The sequence below is a fragment of the Coptis chinensis genome, chromosome 5, assembly GCF_015680905.1.
Source record: "Coptis chinensis isolate HL-2020 chromosome 5, ASM1568090v1, whole genome shotgun sequence".
Classification (NCBI taxonomy): Eukaryota; Viridiplantae; Streptophyta; class Magnoliopsida; order Ranunculales; family Ranunculaceae; genus Coptis; species Coptis chinensis.
In genome coordinates this window covers 91577235-91595359 of record NC_141460.1, presented here as the reverse complement: position 1 = coordinate 91595359, position 18125 = coordinate 91577235, and the positions used below count along the sequence as shown (strand labels likewise).

Sequence of the window (18125 nt, the reverse complement as noted above, 5' to 3'; positions counted from 1 at the left end):
AACATGATTAGAATCAATTACACATCTAGCTAATTCATTCTATATATATATATATATATATAATAAATAAATAAAAAACAAGTTGAAATCAATAAACACTAACCCTGTTTATCACTCCATCATCTTCATTTACTTTGACTCCGTCAACAACTCCCTTTACAAAATGAATAAATAAGATGAGAATTATGAAGAAATTAATACTATCTTCTTTGGCAAAGTTAACCTACTAAACCAATGAAATACTCACAGATTTCTGCACTACATCATCCTTAGCACTCCCAGCAACATCAGATTTAATTTTTTCACTATCATCCTTGAATTGAATCAAGAATTCAAAAAATAATAAAACAATATTAAAATCAATTATACATACATATATATATATATATATATATGATTCAATTAAAATCAATATTAAAATCAATTATACATCAAGAATTCAAAAAAATGGACAAATTTAGCGAAAGAAACGAAAGTTCGATTTGAATGATTTGTGTAAGTCTATAGGCACTGATTTTGAAAATGGTAGAGACCAATTTATCGAATTAGGGGTTTATCACTCCATCATCTTCCAAGAGTAATTCGATAAATTGGTCTCTACCATTTTCAAAATCAGTGCCTATATACTTACACAAATCATTCAATCGATCGAACTTTCGTTTCTTTCGCTAAACTTGTCCATTTTTTTCATTTGTGAGTTATTGAAGAAGAACGAGTTCTTGAATTGTTTTCAATTAATTTTCCCTTTTGCTCTGGCGGGAGAACTAATATATAGGCTGGACTTGGGAAATGGGCCGAAAAAAAGCCCATACTAACTGAATGTCAGCCCTTGGATGCCACTTGGATACTTGGATGTGTGGAATATATTGGCATGCGTTCTAGAGTAAAATTAGCTTAACAAAATTTTAACTCACCTTCTTTTACCATTTCAACTGTTAGAAAGACACTCAACAATAATTTTCTCACTTTCTTCATCTAAAGCTAGAATTCAAAACCTAAGAATTGACAAAGGGTGGTACTTCAGTAGTTCAGTAGGCTTAGGCAGTTAGACTTGTGTCTGTTTTTAAACGAGCTAGCTTTATTGACAAAATGTGGAGGCTTAGAGCAAGTCCAATGGGGAGGTATATGGGCTTCTAAAGGCAAATATAGCACCCCAACTACAAAAATGGCATTCCAATGGGGCTGCTAAAAGGGTCTTAAATTTGGAAGCGACAAAAAACCGAGCCAAAGTTAAGACATTCGCTAGCAGCTGCCATAATAAGTTTCGGGAGACGGACGATATAATTTCTGCCGTCTGTTGGTTATTTATGTACAAACGGCAGAAACTATGCCGTCTGTCTCCCCATTTTAATAAAATGGATGGATTGCGTGAAACTCGTTGCCTGTACTGGGAGGCCTTAAAACCCCGAAAACCAAGAAATTTATTTTCCACGAATTTATGTACACAGATAACCAAGAAATTTATTTTCCACTAATTCCCATAACTTTTCTTGTTTTCTTGTTAATCACCATTAAATTTCATCGTTTTCTTGCTAATCATCATTAAATTTCCTCATTTTCTTGCTAATCACCATTAAGTTTCATCGTTTTTACAATTTTTTTGCTTATATAAAAACCATCCTCAAACTATATGAGATTAACCTGTGTTTTATAAACAATTTTTTTTTAAAAAAAAAAAACAATGTCTCCTCTCACATACTTCTTCCTTTATTTAGTTGTTTTCATGGCTATCCCCTATGAATGGTCTCACTGCCCTAATACTGAGTATTCAGACGAAGAAGAAGAAGAAGAAGATGATGATGAATGGCTTCGAGACCTGTACTGCTATGAAAAGGGTAATGACGAGGCAGATGAAGATAATGAGGATGAAGATTGATGTATATGTTCTTTTATTTTCCTAATTAATGTTATGTTTACCTTTGAAAATTTTGAATAATAAAACAACTTTGTTTTTATCATATTATTTTTGCTTAAACTATTTAATTTTTTCATATTGCAATAAACAAAAACTAAAATTCCAACGGTATTCTAGTTCCAAAACTATTTAGTTTTTGGGAGTGAGGAGAGAAGAAGAGTGAGGGATTGAGGAATTGAATGAGTGAATTGAGAAGAGATTTGCATATGGAGTGTACAGAAGGCAGAGTTTATGCCGTTTGTTTCAATTTAACGTACAGATGGCAGAAACTCTGCAGTCCGTATCCCAAACTTAACAGCTGCTAAAAGTCCCCATTGGACTAGTTTTTCGAATTTGGCCGGTCAAATTTAGTTGGGGCTGCTAAAGGGCCTATGTGGCACCTTTTAGCAGCCCATTATGGCTGCTCCCCATTGAACTTGCTCTTATTAGCTCATATAGTTACAAGTACGATCTTGACCCAAGTCCGAGCCGAAGTGCTATAATAGCCTAACAGTATATATATGTCCTTTGGTAAGTTCATGTCTCTGGGAATAGATTAGTGGAGCACACCAAACTAGTAGACCGGAAGAAATCTCTCTAAAGATTTTCATAATTAGCAATCAAGGGAAATTGTAATGTCGTTAAATGTCAAGACTACTCATTTCGGGCTCGATAGTTTTAACATATCGTTGCATTGGCCCGACTAGCCTTGGGTATGTCGATCCAACACAAAAGGCAAACAAGATAAGGTCTAGTTGGCTTCCCTACATACATCCGCGACAGTTCAACTAAGTAATTCTCTCCCCTCATAGAGGAAGAAGGGCCACCACAAGCAAAGTATGAACATTTGGTTATCGATTGTATCACAAGGTCAAAAGTGAGCAAATAAGTTCTATGTATACATACAGAGAGCAAGTCTGAGACACACATGTTTCAATAACACCACCTAAATAAACAAACTTTTTTTTTAACAAGATAAGGCATGCAGATCTTTGAAATATATTGGGGCCCCTTGGATTTTGCTTTGAAAATATGCTTTGAGCGATTTTGAGAGCGATTTTTTTCTGAGGGTAACCTAGTCTTTTCCTTTTCGGGTTCGTATCTTATCTTTTGGGGGGAAGGTGAGGAAGGTTACTCTTTATAGTAATCTTGACTTCGGATTTTCGGTGGCTTGCCACCGGTGACTGACTAGCAATGGTTTGGTGAGTGGACTAGTGATTATGAATCCACCAAGTAACGAGCCGTTTGTTTTACCATCAGTAGATCAAGAGCCTTCTACTTCGACTGCAACAATGAATGTTGAAAGTTCTTCGAGTGATCTCTTTAAACAGAGCAAGTCAACAACTTTTTCTCCTCTTTTAGAGCGATATGTGATAAGCACCCAAAACTGTAATATTATACCCCATAGAGACATAACAATTTGGTTAATTATGTGTTTAATAATCATGAAATAATCGCATTTTTGTGATTTTGCAGGTTGGAACAACTAACGTAAAAATGATGATAAAGTCAGCATTTAAGCATGGAATAAGGAGTATACAGAAGCTTTCCGATTAAGCCCACGTGAAGCCCAACAAAATCCTGACTAAAGCCCAAAGACTCAAATATTACAGAATCCAGTCAGAAACGGGATTATGTGCACAGAAGCGTCAAACTTCTGAAGCTCATATCTCTTGAACCAAGACTCTTAATGCGACGAGTGAAATTTTGCTCGACACGATCATCGCGACGACGAACTCTACACATAAGCGGAAGTTGTAAAATTCCAAAAGACCGGACCGCCAATCGATTGATCATATGGACCCACTAGGTAGGCCCGCAAGATTTGATGAGTCATCATGCAAGTCAATTCAAGACAAAGGTCAAATTTGACACCTTGCATGAAATTAATGAAGTTGGTTGGATTTAGGTGATGATTATCTAAAAAAATGAAAAGTGTCAAATGGGGGTTAGTTTTGGAGAAGAGGAAAGTAAATGAGGGGGGGGGGGGGGGTGTTTCACGTGGGGGAGAGGAGAAAAATGCTCTCTTATGGAAAAGGGGGCTGATTTTGGAGAAGGCTAGCATTTACTTCCTTTATTGTTTTTCCTTTTTCCATTCCTTTTTCCATTCCTTGTCTTTATCTTTTAGTTTTTAGTTTTTAGTTTTTTAGAGAAAGCTTGTAACATGTTAATGGTGGAACACTTTGTAGTTCTTGAATAAACTCTTTCTTCCTTAGGTAAAACAGGTTGTTCCATCTTGTTTCCTTTTCTCTCTCTCTCATTTTACATATCTTCTTGTAGTTTTTATTCAATCCTAGGATCATGGGCTAAAACCCTCCATCCAAAGTGGAGGGTTAATGAAGCTCATGTGAGAATTAAATAAAATTTCTTAGAAGTAGGATTCACCGCCTGGACTTAAGGACACATGAAACACACTACCCCAAAATGGTAGTGTTCGCCAAACTTCAGGGCACGAAGTGAAGAAGGACTTCGCGTCTTAAAGCCTTTTATGCAGGATAGCGCCTTGCTGGTCTTCTTTTAGCTTCTTGTTTCCATTTGATAGGATTATGTTGTATGAGTCCGGGAGTTGAGATGGAGTTTCGTGAGATGAAATTCCAGTTCAACTTCTTATGCTTAGAAATGTACTTAGAGATGGGTTCATTTTGCTAGGGATCGACGCTCAAGCCGGTTCGGGTTTGATAATGAACCCAAAACAGCTTAGAGATGGTAGTAATCCGATACTAAGATAAGATAATATGACCTTGCATGAGCAGCATGATCCTCCACCCCTTCTTTCTCTTTAAATATCTTAGGAAAAATCTTAGTTTTTTACCGTTTTTCGTATTTCGCACGTTAAGCGTCATTTAGGATTCAACAAAGCTTAGCTAGCAAACCATTACGAAACCTACTCACTAGTTTCCTAACTTAGAGCTTAAGAAGGTTGTATGCTGTCCTAGAATTTAGGTTGGTTCGAATCCCTACTCTAACTAAACAAACGAAGACACGTGAGTAGGAACTTGTATTTACACCAAACGGAGAATAGAAATTCAATCTAAAGACCGCAAAGTGTAAAGATCAATATGAACCAGAGTTAATCAATGGAGTTGCACAAGTCCCGTCTTCTATTCTTGAGGAAGGTGATGATATTTGGAAGAACTACCTAGTGGGTTATTTTGTAGAGCGAATTTTAATCCCCATGGTCAAGAATTTTCTTGAGAAACATTGGAAGGTCAAAGGTAGCTTTGAGATATTATCTGATAAGGATTTCTTCTACTTTAAATTTGGTTGTGATGAAGATAGGCAAATGGTTATTGACAAAGGTCCAGTTTTTATTGTTGGTTGAGTTTTTGTCATAAGACCTTGGTCAGAGCAGATTGAACAACAAAAAAAAGGTACCAAGACAATTTCAATATGGGTGAAGATGGACTTACCTAAGAAGTTGTGGACTAAATCAGGTATTAGCTATGCAGCTAGCTTGATTGGCAATCCTATCTGTGTTGATGAGGCCACACAAAACAGAACTAGACTCAACTATGCCCGTATGTGTGTTGAGGTTGGTATCAACTACACTTTTCCCAACTCTGTTAGTTTCAATCTTGGATAAGGTATCATTGCTGATGTGGAGGTAGAATATCCATGGTTACCTTCGATTATTAGTAAATGTAAAGCCTTCGCCATACGGGGCGCTAAGTGTAGCAAAACCACAAGGGTTTGGAAGCCAAGAAATCCAAATCCATCAACCGTGAATGTGAATACAAATGGTGGACAAACTAGTTCTACTGCTGGTTTGGGTAATAAGGTCACGCGGAGGTTGTTCCACCTATTGTCGTGCTTGGTAGGGAGATTGAGGTCTACAGAGTAGCTGAAACTCAATCCAATGAGCATGTTCTCATTTGCACGGATATAGCAATGGAAACAATACCTATAGTGGTTTACCGAGCACCAATAGAGCTTGGCGAAAGATATTATCGATGAGGTTCATCTGTTTCAACACCTATTCTTATTGAGGAAGGGGCAGAAACACCCGTTGATAGGCTTTATGCACAAGATAAGGAGAACCATAATAGCATAGAAGATGACTTTGATACTGATGATGATGCTGATTCCATGAGTGAAATAGATCATTTCTCAGATGATCATGGTGATGGGAGGAGCAGGTGATTGAAACAAGCATTGCTACTCAACAGGAAGATGAAGATTAAGACTAGATCACACAAAGAGGTTCTTGAAGGTCTTGATCAAGTTCTTGGTTGGACTAAGGCTACCAAGAAGAAAAAGAGGGGACCTAGGGGTCTACAAGTAAGGTTAGATGAATCATGTATGTGTATGGGAACGTGAGGGGCATCAATGACCCTCACAAAGCCCTTGAGGTAAATAAACTCAAACTTGAAAAATATTTAAGTATTGTTGCTCTTTTGGAGACTAAAGTTAAAATGTGGCAATTTGATAGAATAAGGAACATATGATGCCCTTCTTGGCATATTTTGGAGAATTACAGCAAGAGTAGTAATGGTAGAATCTGGATATGCTGGGATCCAACTCTTGTTAATATTTAGAAACTAAAGGAGAGTGACCAATTCATTCATTGCAAGGTATGTCATGCGCCTAGCTCAGTGTGTTATTTGATGACTGTTATGTATGCTAGTAATGCCAGTTTTGACAGACTCACTTTGTGGAATGATTTAGTGAGTTTCTCTAATCCTAACAATCCTGCATGGATAGTTATTGGTGATTTTAATAATGTTCTTCATTCTAATGAGAGAATTGGGGGTGATCTAGTACATCCTAGAGAAATATTGGATTTTGCAAATTGTTTGCAATATATGAGGTTGCCCCGACTTTTGAAGGCCCCGTGTTTTTCTACACGTGGTCCAACAACTCAGTTGGTAATAAAAGGATTATGTCAAAGATTGATCGATGCCTTACTGATGCTCTTTTCCTACTACAGAAATTGAATTCCTGCCTCATGGTATTTCTGATCATTGTCCTATTCTTGTGACTTGGATGGACTTCACCAAGAGAGCTGGGCCATTCAAATTCTATAATGGATGGGTTCACTACCCTGAATTTAACAAGATCCTTTCTAATGTCTGGGAACAGAGAATATACTCAAACCCTATGTATGTTCTTATGGAGAAGCTCAAGAGACTTAAAATGGCTCTGAAGGGATGGTCGAAAAGGCGTTTCATGAATATCACTAAGAGGGTGGACAAAGCTAGAAGAGAATTGTTTGCTCTTCAACAAAGTGTTCAGGCTAACCCTTTAGACTTGGGCCTTGCTTCAACAGGAAAGATGTACGAAGCTATGCACTTATAGAATGTTAGCAAGGACAGAAGAATATGAGCTGAGACAAAAATCTAATTGTGATTGGTACACCATGGGAGATAGAGTACCGCTTTCTTTCATAACTCCATCAAGGAAAGAAAGCATAGAAATGTTATTTGGTCTATTACTAAGCATAATGGTGAGAAGCTTACCAATCAAGTGGATGTTACACATGAGATTCTTAGCTTCTTTAAGAATATGATGGGTGTCGAGTACACCAATCATGTTGAAGACTGCTTCATTGATGAGTTACAGGTGAGAAATGCTATTACTCCAAATGTTGTAGCTAGTCTTGTGCGAGGGAAATTCTTTGAAGCTGAAATTAAAGTTTGACCGTTTCAAAGATGGGGGATACAAAATCACCAGGACCTGATGGATTTAATGCTTATTTCTTCAAATTCTGTTGGAATGTAGTAGGTGGTGATTTTATTAATGTTATCCAAAACTTTTTTGTAACTAACAAGATGCCAAGAGGAGTCAATGCAACTAGGTTGTACTTAATTCTTAAAGTGCAAAATCCTAGCAAGGTGGAAGATTACAGGGCCCATTGCTTGTTGCAACATTGTATACGACGATGCATTCACGAAGGTGATAACTAACAGATTTAAAACTTTCATAGAGGAAAGAATTGATCCTTGCATTGTCAAACTGCTTTCATCCCAGGTCATAGTATACATGATAATCTGTTGCTTTCTCATGAGCTCTTAAGAAGCTATGGCAGAACCAGAATATCTCCTTGATGCTCCATTAAAGTTGATCTAAAAAAAGCATACGATATATGGTGAGTTGGAATGCTATCTTTATGATGCTTCGACGATTCAGCTTCCCTCCAAGAATGATACAATGGATTGAAACTTGTATTTCTACTCCTAGTTACTTGGTGCTCATAAATGGTGCTGTTGAAGGTTTCTTTGGAGGTAGGAGAGGGCTCAGGCAAGGATACCCCCTCTCTCTCTCTCCTTACCTTTTTGTTTTGGTGATGGAGATTTTGGGAAATTTACTGAAAGTTAGTATTGATGCTAAGATGATTAAGCTACATCCCAAATGTAAGAAGGTACGGATATCCCATCTATGATTTGCTGATGATGTTTTATTATTTGCCAGAGTAGAAGCAGCTTCTGTCCTTGCTGTCATTGAAGTTCTTAATTCTTTCTCTGATGCAACTGGCTTATCAATGAACAAATCCCCTACTATTCTAGTGGGATTGAACTTGTTTCTCCTCCTATTGCATGTCTTGGAGTTCCTCTAGTGTATTCAAGATTGGGTATCCATGAATGTCAGGCTTTAGTGGAAAGAGTTTCCAACAGAATTACAAGTTGGAAGGCAAGGACTCTTTCACATGCTGGTAGGGTCCAACTTATACAATCTGTTCTAACCTCATTTCATACTTATTGGTCTAGAACATTTATCCTTCCCAAGAATGTCCTTGAACAGGTTTCTAAGTTGTGTGCAAGGTTCTTATGGAGTGGTCCAGCTATGGAAAATAAATTGCATCAGGCAAGCTAGGAAAGAATTTGTTCGTCTAAAGAGGAGGGTGGTCTTGGTATTACTGACTTATACAAGTGGAATAAGGCATCGTATTGTGGTCTAGTTTATAAAGTAGCTGCTAAGGAGGACACTATGTGGGTTAAATGGGTTTGGCAGCAACAAGTCAAAAAGAATTTCTTCTGGACAATGCAAATACCTACAGACTGCTCCTGGGTTTGGAGACATGTACTGAAGACCAGAAAGTTGGCAGTTAAGTTTACTAGAGTAAGAATTGCTAATGGGAAAACTACTTTACTATGGCATGATCCCTGGTGTGCTGGTGGTGCTCTGCTTTATAACCACGCATCATTTCAAGCTTGGAATTTTCCTATTGATGCAACCCGCTGAGGGTTCTCATTACTCAAAGGGAGATGGAATCAGTTTGTTGAAAACATTCAAGATGCAAGACTAAGAAATTATATTCTTAGTATCCCTATAAATGATCATATCATTCATGACATCATTATCCGACACCTTCACGCCGTAAGTTCAAGTTCAGTTCTAGTTTTACAAGGTTATGAAAAAGGACAAAGATTTAAAGTATATATTGGGGTAAGGTTGCTTGGGGTAAATGGGTGATACCAAAACATTCCTTCTCATGTTGGCAATTGTTTTCAGGAAGTCTTCCTACTCAAGATCGATTGATTAAGAAGAAGGTTTTGAGGCAATTTTTATGTTGTTTGTGCCACTAAGAGAGGGAGAACTCTAAGCACTTATATTTTGAATGTCCATATTCTCAGGAAGTGTGGAAGGGGGTCAAATCATCTATTGGTATTGTTACTGATTATCGAAACTTCGAACCAAGAATGGACAAGTATTCTTAAGTTGTGTGGCGTTTAAATGATTCAGCTGATGAGATACTCAAAGTCTATGTCCAATGCAGTGATAAACTACATTTGGAATGATAGAAATAATCGAAGGTTTCAAAACTCAAGATGCCCGGACAAAGTAGTGAAGGACAAACTTATTAGAGAATTAAAACTTTATTTGCAAGCGCAACTTATTATAGTTGCCGACTCTGATCATACTCGATTGCTTACTCAAAGACTGGGTTTGAACATTTCTTTCAGCAACAATGTGGATGTTAATTGTGATTGGATTAAACCTGATCCTGATACAATTAAATTGAATGCAGATGGTTCCTTGACTGCCTCCTCAGCTGGAATAGGTGGAGCAATACGCGACCATGAGGGCAACGTTCTACTGGCTTTTAACGGCAGCAGCTCAACCAAATGTATCCTTACATTATAACTTATGGCAATCAAGAAGGGCTTGGAAGGTTGTTTACAAACCAACTTCAAGAAGGTGGTAGTGGCGTCAGATTATATTAATTTCTCTGTAAACATGCGTAAAGATAACATTTTCCAGCCTTGTATTATGAATTTTGATAGCTGCTATGATGTTACTGCAGTACCAAGGGGGACCTTCATCAGTTCCCTTAAGGATTTGTATTGCTCTTAGAGAATCAGAACACAGTTTGACCTTTGTTGCTTAGAAGCAGGCCCACTTCAATGGCTTTGAGTTCCTGGTACACCTAGCACTGATCTTTTTGTACCCTCCTCCTGCGTAGGTTAACGTACAAGACATTTCCCATTTGATCCACCATTGTCCCTCCATATATAGCTTACACTATTCTGTGTCATAGAGCCATCTTATAAACAAACTTTTAAGTCCACTGAAAAATACATTTTCGAGCTAAATAGCACTCAATATTTGCTGCTGTTGCAAAACAAAATTTTATCACTGGAGCAATACACACACATTTGGTAAATCATCGATTAATAATCCAGCTACGTGCATAATTAGGAAAAATATTATTGGAGAAATCAGTTAAACAACATAACCAAAATAGGATCCCATATAGTACCCCCACTTCCTCACATACTGAAGTTCATATAACCAAGCATGAGAGTGAGAGCTTATTAACAACTTACAAAAGTGAATAGACTAGGTATAACATAGCCAACAATAAGCAATCTCCATGTTATCATGATTCCCCAGAAATACTTAAGCCTCACTTGTCCCAATTCTAAACAGGCCGGCCAAGAAAACCAACACAACAACAAAATCGAAAAACATCAAAACGGGGCATTCACTTATTTCGAGCTTTAATTTTGTAGTGTTTCCTTTTGATTCCTAAACTAAGCACATCTAACGATCATGCTTTTACTATACCAATGGGACATACAACACTTCCTACAGTTGTAGACTTGTAGTTGCTTTAAGTTCTCAATCAATTTCCACAAGTTTCACTTGGATTACTGATATGAGTGTGCGCTACTTACACACTTATCTATGTTCCCATAACTTAAGCTACGTACATAACTTGGGTTAACTCCTAAGTTCTTGCAAAGCACCTGGAGAGCTTCGCAGTCACTACTTCTCTAGACTGCTCCATAGCCAGGTGGGCCTGGATTTTCTTGAAACGTACCATCTGTGGTAGTATAACATGTCAAATCCTTCAAATTTACTTCCAAAAGTCGAAATTTTCCGGAATTCCAACTCTAGGTGGCCTCAAATTCGGTCGCATCACCTGTCCAACTGCATTCTTGTTTGCAAATTTGGCAATTTGGATGCGGATGCGGAGCGACAGTCGTAATGTTGCGCGCCATTGCAAATATCGCCCACAGTTTTTTTTTTTTTACTTTGACCAGCACCACGCAACAATGGTACTGGCGCGCGCCACTTCTAATGTCGCGTGCTTCAACGGGCAAAAAATGGCCGGAATTCTACATCCATATATCTACACTCATCTTCTTCTTCATTTTACATACACTCAACTCAAACATTCTTATCTAAAATCTCAGCCATTTCATACACAACACTTTTAATGTCACAACCAAAACAAAGCAGGGTCCAAGTTGGACAAATGAAAAAAATATTGCTCTTACTAGAGTGTGGATTGAGATTGGAGAAGATCCTATAGTAGGGAATGATCAATCGGGCCAAGTTTATTGGGAACGAATTATGGCCACTTACAATTGCGGTCAAAACCATTTCAATCATCCTAGCCATAATTCAATGGTTTTGAAAGTGTATCGATTTGTATTTCTTACTCAATTTAATTGTATCCGGGCGGATCGAGTTTAATCCATGCACAATTAACATCCACATTGTTCTTTGAAAGAAATGTTCAAACCCGATCTTTGAGTAAGCAATCGAGTATGATCGTAGTCTCCAACTATAATAAGTTGCGCTTTGCAAATAAAGTTTTAATTCTCTAATAAGTTTGTCCTTCACTACTTTGGTGGGCATCTTGAGTTTTGAAACCTTCGATTATTTCTATCATTCCAAATGTAGTTTATCACTGATAGAAATAGACTTTGAGTATCTCATCACCTGAATCATTTAAAGCGCCACACAACTTAAGAATACTTGTCCATTCTTGGTTCGAGTTTCGATAATCGGAACAATACCAATAGATGATTTGACCCCCTTCCACACTTCCGAGAATATGGACATTCAAAATATAAGTGCTTAGAGTTCTCCCTCTCTTGGTGGCACGCACAACATAAAGATTGCCTCAAAACCTTCTTCTTAATCAATCGATCCCGAAAGTAGGAAGACTTCCCAAAACAATTGCCAACATGAGAAGGAATGTTTTGGTATTACCCATTTACCCCAAGCAACCTTTACCCCAATATACTTTAATCGGTTGTCCTTTTCATAACCTTGTAAAAATTTTAACTAGAAGTGAACTTACCGTGATCGCGGAAGGTGTCCGTGATAATGTTGTCATGAATGATATGATCATTTATAGGGATCTTTATGCTCGTGATTTAAAATAAAGTGATTTATTTATTTATTTATTTATTAATTTAATTATTTATTTAATATTTGATTGGATTGATTTTGGGATAATGGCCCGATTCTCGGGCCGAAGTCCGTGGTTGGCTTGGGTTTCAAACCCAAGATATAATCACATTGTTCTAGATAATGGTTCCCGAGAATAAAAAATAATAAAAATGGAGGCGCTTGTTTGTTTTCGGTGAATCGAGAGTGACAATTGGACGATATGAGCCGCAGGATTCGTCGGGGGTTATCAAGAGTAGATATTTTATGGATTTATTTTATTAAATTCTAGGCATCTTATTGATTTCTCTTGGTTAAAATATGTCGTGTTATTAAAACTTGAAACTATGGAAATTTGTATTTGAACCGGTTTAACCGGATACTTGTGGCGGGTAGATATTTTTTGTTAGTTGAACTGTGGATTTGGGGTATTTGTTGGTTGAAATTTGTGGGTTGATGTCGGGTCAAGTGTGCAAGTGGTTGATGTGGGTTATCGAGGTTGGTTGATGCAAGGCTATACCAATACATCGCTGATACCACTTGTATTTAACTGTTAAATGTTGTTTTTGTTGAGTTGTGGGACGGATGATGGGTCGTGAGACTTGCGGTGAGGTTTGGGGGTTAAAGTTGGGAGCTCGGAGAAGAAGCTTTAACGGGCCAACCGGGTGGTTGGGCTGTTTTTTTTGTTTAATTGAGTGTAGGGCTTTTACACTAGTCGTGTATAGTTGATTGTAGTGGATGGGGCTATGTCGGGCGAGGGTTGTCAAAGCTCGGAGAGAAGCCATTAATGGCGGCATGAAGATTCCTGATCCGGTTTTTGGTTGAGTTTTCAAAGATGAGGGAATCGGTTTTGTGGGTATGGAAAGATGGGGTTTTATGGGGTTCAAAACAGAACCGTTTGGGTTAGGTTGGAATGCCGTTGGGTGGTGGTGGCCGGACGTGGCGGGTGAAATTGGTGAGAGAGGGGAAGACGACTGTGGTCTTTTTTGGCTTGGGCTTAGTTGTTCTTTTGGGCCGGGTTATAACTTTTTGGGCCTTAGAGTGTTTTGTTTGGGCTCTTTTTAGTTTAAGTTGTTTTGGACCGGACCACATTAGTTATTTTTTGCGAACCAAGTAAAGTTTGGGGCCAGTTTAAGTTTCATTTTAGTTGGCTTGGGCCGAAACCTATTAGCTTTCTTTGGGCGTTTCAAGTTTATTTTAGGCGGTCCATATAACTTAAAATATATCTAATCGGGTCTTTAAATGTTTAAACTTTCGGGTTCTAAAGGTTTGGGTTTAGCCCGTTAGGTCCGAACCATTACCTTGGTCATGAGCCCATGGCCATGCACCTTGACCTTAGCCATAAACCATGGCTATGACCATGCGCTGTTGAACATAGAACGGCATAGTTTGACTTCACCATGATCGTTGACTTTGACCGTTGACCGACCATTGATCGCTGACCGTTACCGTGGAATGTTGGATTTTTTCAGCTTTTCTCATATTTAAGAATATGGACAAATATAGTAATAAAATATTATCGAAAATTATATAACGTTGTTTGTCATTATCTAATTAAGATTACCGTGAAAGTACAAGCAAAAGATATATATATATTGGGCTTTGATTGTGGACCAGATTGAGTTTAATTGTGATACATTTTATGTTGTTGAATTGTATGGACAAATCAAATGCTAAAAAATGCCGTGGAAACAGTATAAATTTAGCTATCATTATCTAATTAAGATTTGACGCCGATATTGTGACATTATATAATATGTCGATATATATATTAAATGCAATAGTTTTTGTGAGAAATAAATGTATAAATGCTCCATTATTTTATCCAGAAGATGCTAGTAGAGTATTTGTGGATATTTTCCACGGATATTATGATGCATGTAAAGCAATAATATATCGCATGCGACGGAATGAAATGGTTATGAGATATATTGAGATATTTCTAAAATATTTTCGCTTATGCAATAAATGCATTTGACCGCACGGATATATGAATGATTACGAAGTCATAAACGCATGACACCTAATAAATTACGAACTAAAATCCTTAACCCAGCTACCACAACTCACGGATTTTGCCCCCAGGTGTGCAGTAATTTGATTGGCCCTTCGGGCGCTTTCAATCGAGAATGCCTTGGCCGGTAATAATATGATTGGCCCTTCCCGGCTTCGAGTAAAATTTAATGGCCCTTCCTCGTAAATTAATAGTGGCTTGATTATTCCGTCAGAAATGTAAACCAGACAGCCGCTGATATTTTATGTAACAGTACAAAGACTTACATAATGGCTTTCAGGCAAGGGGTAACACGTTGTCGCGACATCCCGCCAGCAGAAGTTTCAAGACCCGAAAGTGGTTCATTATGTAAGGGGAGGCATGGGATGTACATGTTCGGGCGTTGGGAAGCCGACAGATAGCCAGGGGGAAACTAGGCAAGACATGATACGACGTGATTTTAGTGGACATGCAATGAAGTTCTTAATTAATATAATTATAGTAATATGTCAAGTTAATGATGTATCTTTAGATAGATGATTGTATATGGTTTTGCGTAAGCGTGGGTCAAACTAATTACTTGGGCAGAGAACCCACTCAGTAATTGAGCATGAAATGAAATATGCATATAATATGCTTGGTTGAGTATTTGTTTAGTTATAACCTAAAGAACCGATGGAGGAACTACATGCCTTTTATTATGCGTGATGGGTTTGTCATGGTGGTTAGCTGGAAGTTAAAGGTAGCCTCAGTTGAGGAACTACATGCCTTACTTATTATACCTAAGGATGTTGTATTAGTCGTTAAAAGTTAAAGCAGTGGAGGAACCAATTGTCATTATGGATTGTGTATATATATATGTATAATTATATGTTGTATTTTATAACTACTCACACCAATTTTTATAATGTCAACCCGATTTGCATGTTTGCTTATCTGTATTCATTAAATGAACATAGTTGATAAGTCTTGACAAGATTTAGTGTTGAAGAAGATTGGTTGCCGCTTTGTGGTTTGTGTTAGCGTCGCCGCGTTTCAAGATAGGCCTTGTTTTCCTTTGAGGTGATATATAGATTTTAGGTTGAGATAAGGTTATTTGCATTTTCATTTGTAAATTTTGTAATGAAGATGACTTTTGTTTAAGTTTAAAAATTTTTATTAGTTTTTATTTATCCGCGATATTTAAACTCAATGCATGGTTTTCGGGAGTTGGAGGCAGCCACACCTCTGATCGTAAGAGTCGAACAAATATCGTTTTTCCACTCGTCAAATTCGGGATGATGTGATACCAAGAATATAATTTCTTATTACTGCATCTTGAATGTTTTCAACAAACTCATTCCCATCTCCCTCGGTGCAATGAGAACCCTCAACAGCTTGCATCAATAGGAAAATTCCAAGCTCGCGACGCGGGTTATGCTGCAGCACCACCAAGGAAGAAGAAGTTAGGGTGGAGGAGGTTAATAGCCGATCTGGGTCGAGAATGAAAAGGCTGAATAAATGCGATGCAGAGGGAGGGATGGCGCCATCCGGGTGACCGACCGAAGAGCTCTGAGTCGGTAGCTACCAAGTTTTTCACAGGCTAGCGGCGTATGGGATTAATGTTCACGACCTGGAAATATAAGAACCTAGGCTGAAAGAAAATGTTAAGTAGTGAGGGGTTTGAAAACCTCCGAATGGTGGAGTAATCATATGTGAAGGTCGGTGAGAAGCGTTCATCATCTACGATACCGTCAAATTGGTTTTGTGACTTCTTGAGTTATTGTGGGAAGTCTCCATGCGATTCGTTGGCAACACCCGCGGCTATTCGTGGTGTTCAATCTGTTGAATCACGGTGGGAATTCCACATAGGTGTGTCGACATAATAGAGCATTACGTAATGAGGCGGTCACGGTAATCTGAACTTTAGCTTGCAAACCATGCCGGCGGCGTTATGCGGTGCTTGATGGTGTAAGCAATGAGGCTGGGGCGAGGAGGCCGTTGTTGCTAGTGGGCAACTACCGTGCTAGTGGATGTAGGTTCGCGAACTAGGGCGTGTAGTCTAACGGTGGGTAGGATTGTCTTCCTCGTGTTGTGTTAGTGGGTGGCGGCGCTCTTCTTCTAAGCGGTGCATCTTTTGTTTTGTTTGCGGATATTCTGTCTTGACTTCCGAGCGAATCGATTAGGGGAGATAGAAAGGTTCGCCGCGGTTGAGTCGGGGAACAAAGCGAGCTAAGCTTCCGGTTTGCTCATTTCTTTGAGGAAAAAGGAGGGCTGCGATCCGTGAGAAGAGGAAGGTCGCGAAGAAGGCCGGGCTCTAAGTCGAAGCGGCGAAAGGGTGATGGAGAAACGTACAAAGTGATCGATAACACCGGGAGGACCGGTGGGGGGTGCTCGGCGTCTGTGTATGGAAAGTACTGAGGTCGCGGCTCAAATTCGAGCTTTATCGGTGACCGTGATGCTCTGTGGAGGTTAGAGGCTATAACTTTCTTGCTCCTTCCGGGGGTAGGTCGGAGAAGGAGAGCTGAAGTGGGCGGAGAGGAGCTCGAGTAGCTAAAGGCTGCGCGGCGTGTCTGGGGGAGGGCTTCGAGTGGAGGAGGTGGTCTTTGGCGGTGGGCGTCGAGTCGGCTGGCGTCTGAGCAGTCATGGACTTGGCCACCTTGGTCGCGGGATCTAGTCCGCCTCGACAAATCACGGGAACCCGATCCGCTGGTGGCGAAAAACCCGTAAAGCGCGAAATTGGAAAAACGGTTGTGAGTGGGGATGAAATTTTGGAGGCTCAATTTATGTACTGGGACGAAACGCGGAGGCGGCTTGGCGTAAAAGCGCCATTGCGGCTTAGTCGAGTAAGGTGGCGGCTTTGTTTCTGGAAAAGTCATACCGGATGGGAACCGCAAGGAACTTGATGAAAGGGGCTAGCGGATACCATCGTCGGATGGAAATCAGCGCAATGTCACGTGCGTAGAATTATCGTCCGTTAGTATAGCATGTTAACCTCTATTCGCTGCTTTGATCTGTTTTGCGCGTGTGTGCCTTGTGGCGGCTTATCGGCGGTTCAAAAGTTGAAAGAGATTGCCTTGATTATTTGAAACGAATAGAAGTCTGTCTTGAGGTTGGTGAAAGAGTCAAGAATGCGCGGACGCAGCCAAGATGGAAGCGTGATGAGCTTCGAGGATCTAGCGGAAGGCACATGAAGCTCTGATTACGTCGAAGATCTTTGAAAGACACGAATTTGAAGATCCGAAGCAAAAGTTAGAAGGCCCGGAAGGTAACGTAGCGCCAGCGTGGAAATTGGGAGGCTGAGGAACGATTACACCCCTTACTTTGTAAGAAAATTGCTTTCGGGGCGCTACTAAAGGCGTCTGACGATCACGGATCGACTACGGAGATCTGGAAATGGAGTACAAGGCTTTGAAGGAGGAACATGCACGCGCCGTCGTCCCGCACGATGGAGCAGTGCGAGGAGAGCGTTAATTGAGGCGATTGGGTCCTCCTTGATCATACCGAAAACCGTGGTGTCGGAAAATTTGGAACCTATTGCTCGATCTTGTTGATGAGTTTAGAACTGGGCCGGGATATCGATCGAAGTGGGAGGGAAGGCGCTTTGAAGTTGATGAAGCGTTTGAGCTGGCGGTA

General features: G+C 39.4%; 1 protein-coding gene across 1 annotated transcript in view; it reads right to left on the bottom strand.

Annotated features, from left to right (window-relative positions):
• Positions 1-18125, bottom strand: part of LOC147500038 (uncharacterized) — a 55642-nt gene that overhangs the window by 2228 nt on the left and 35289 nt on the right. Inside the window, exon 5 of the mRNA XM_086561757.1 lies at positions 104-154. Within this exon, the coding sequence (XP_086417883.1) occupies positions 104-154 (51 nt within the window). The remainder of the gene's footprint in view (positions 1-103; positions 155-18125) is intronic.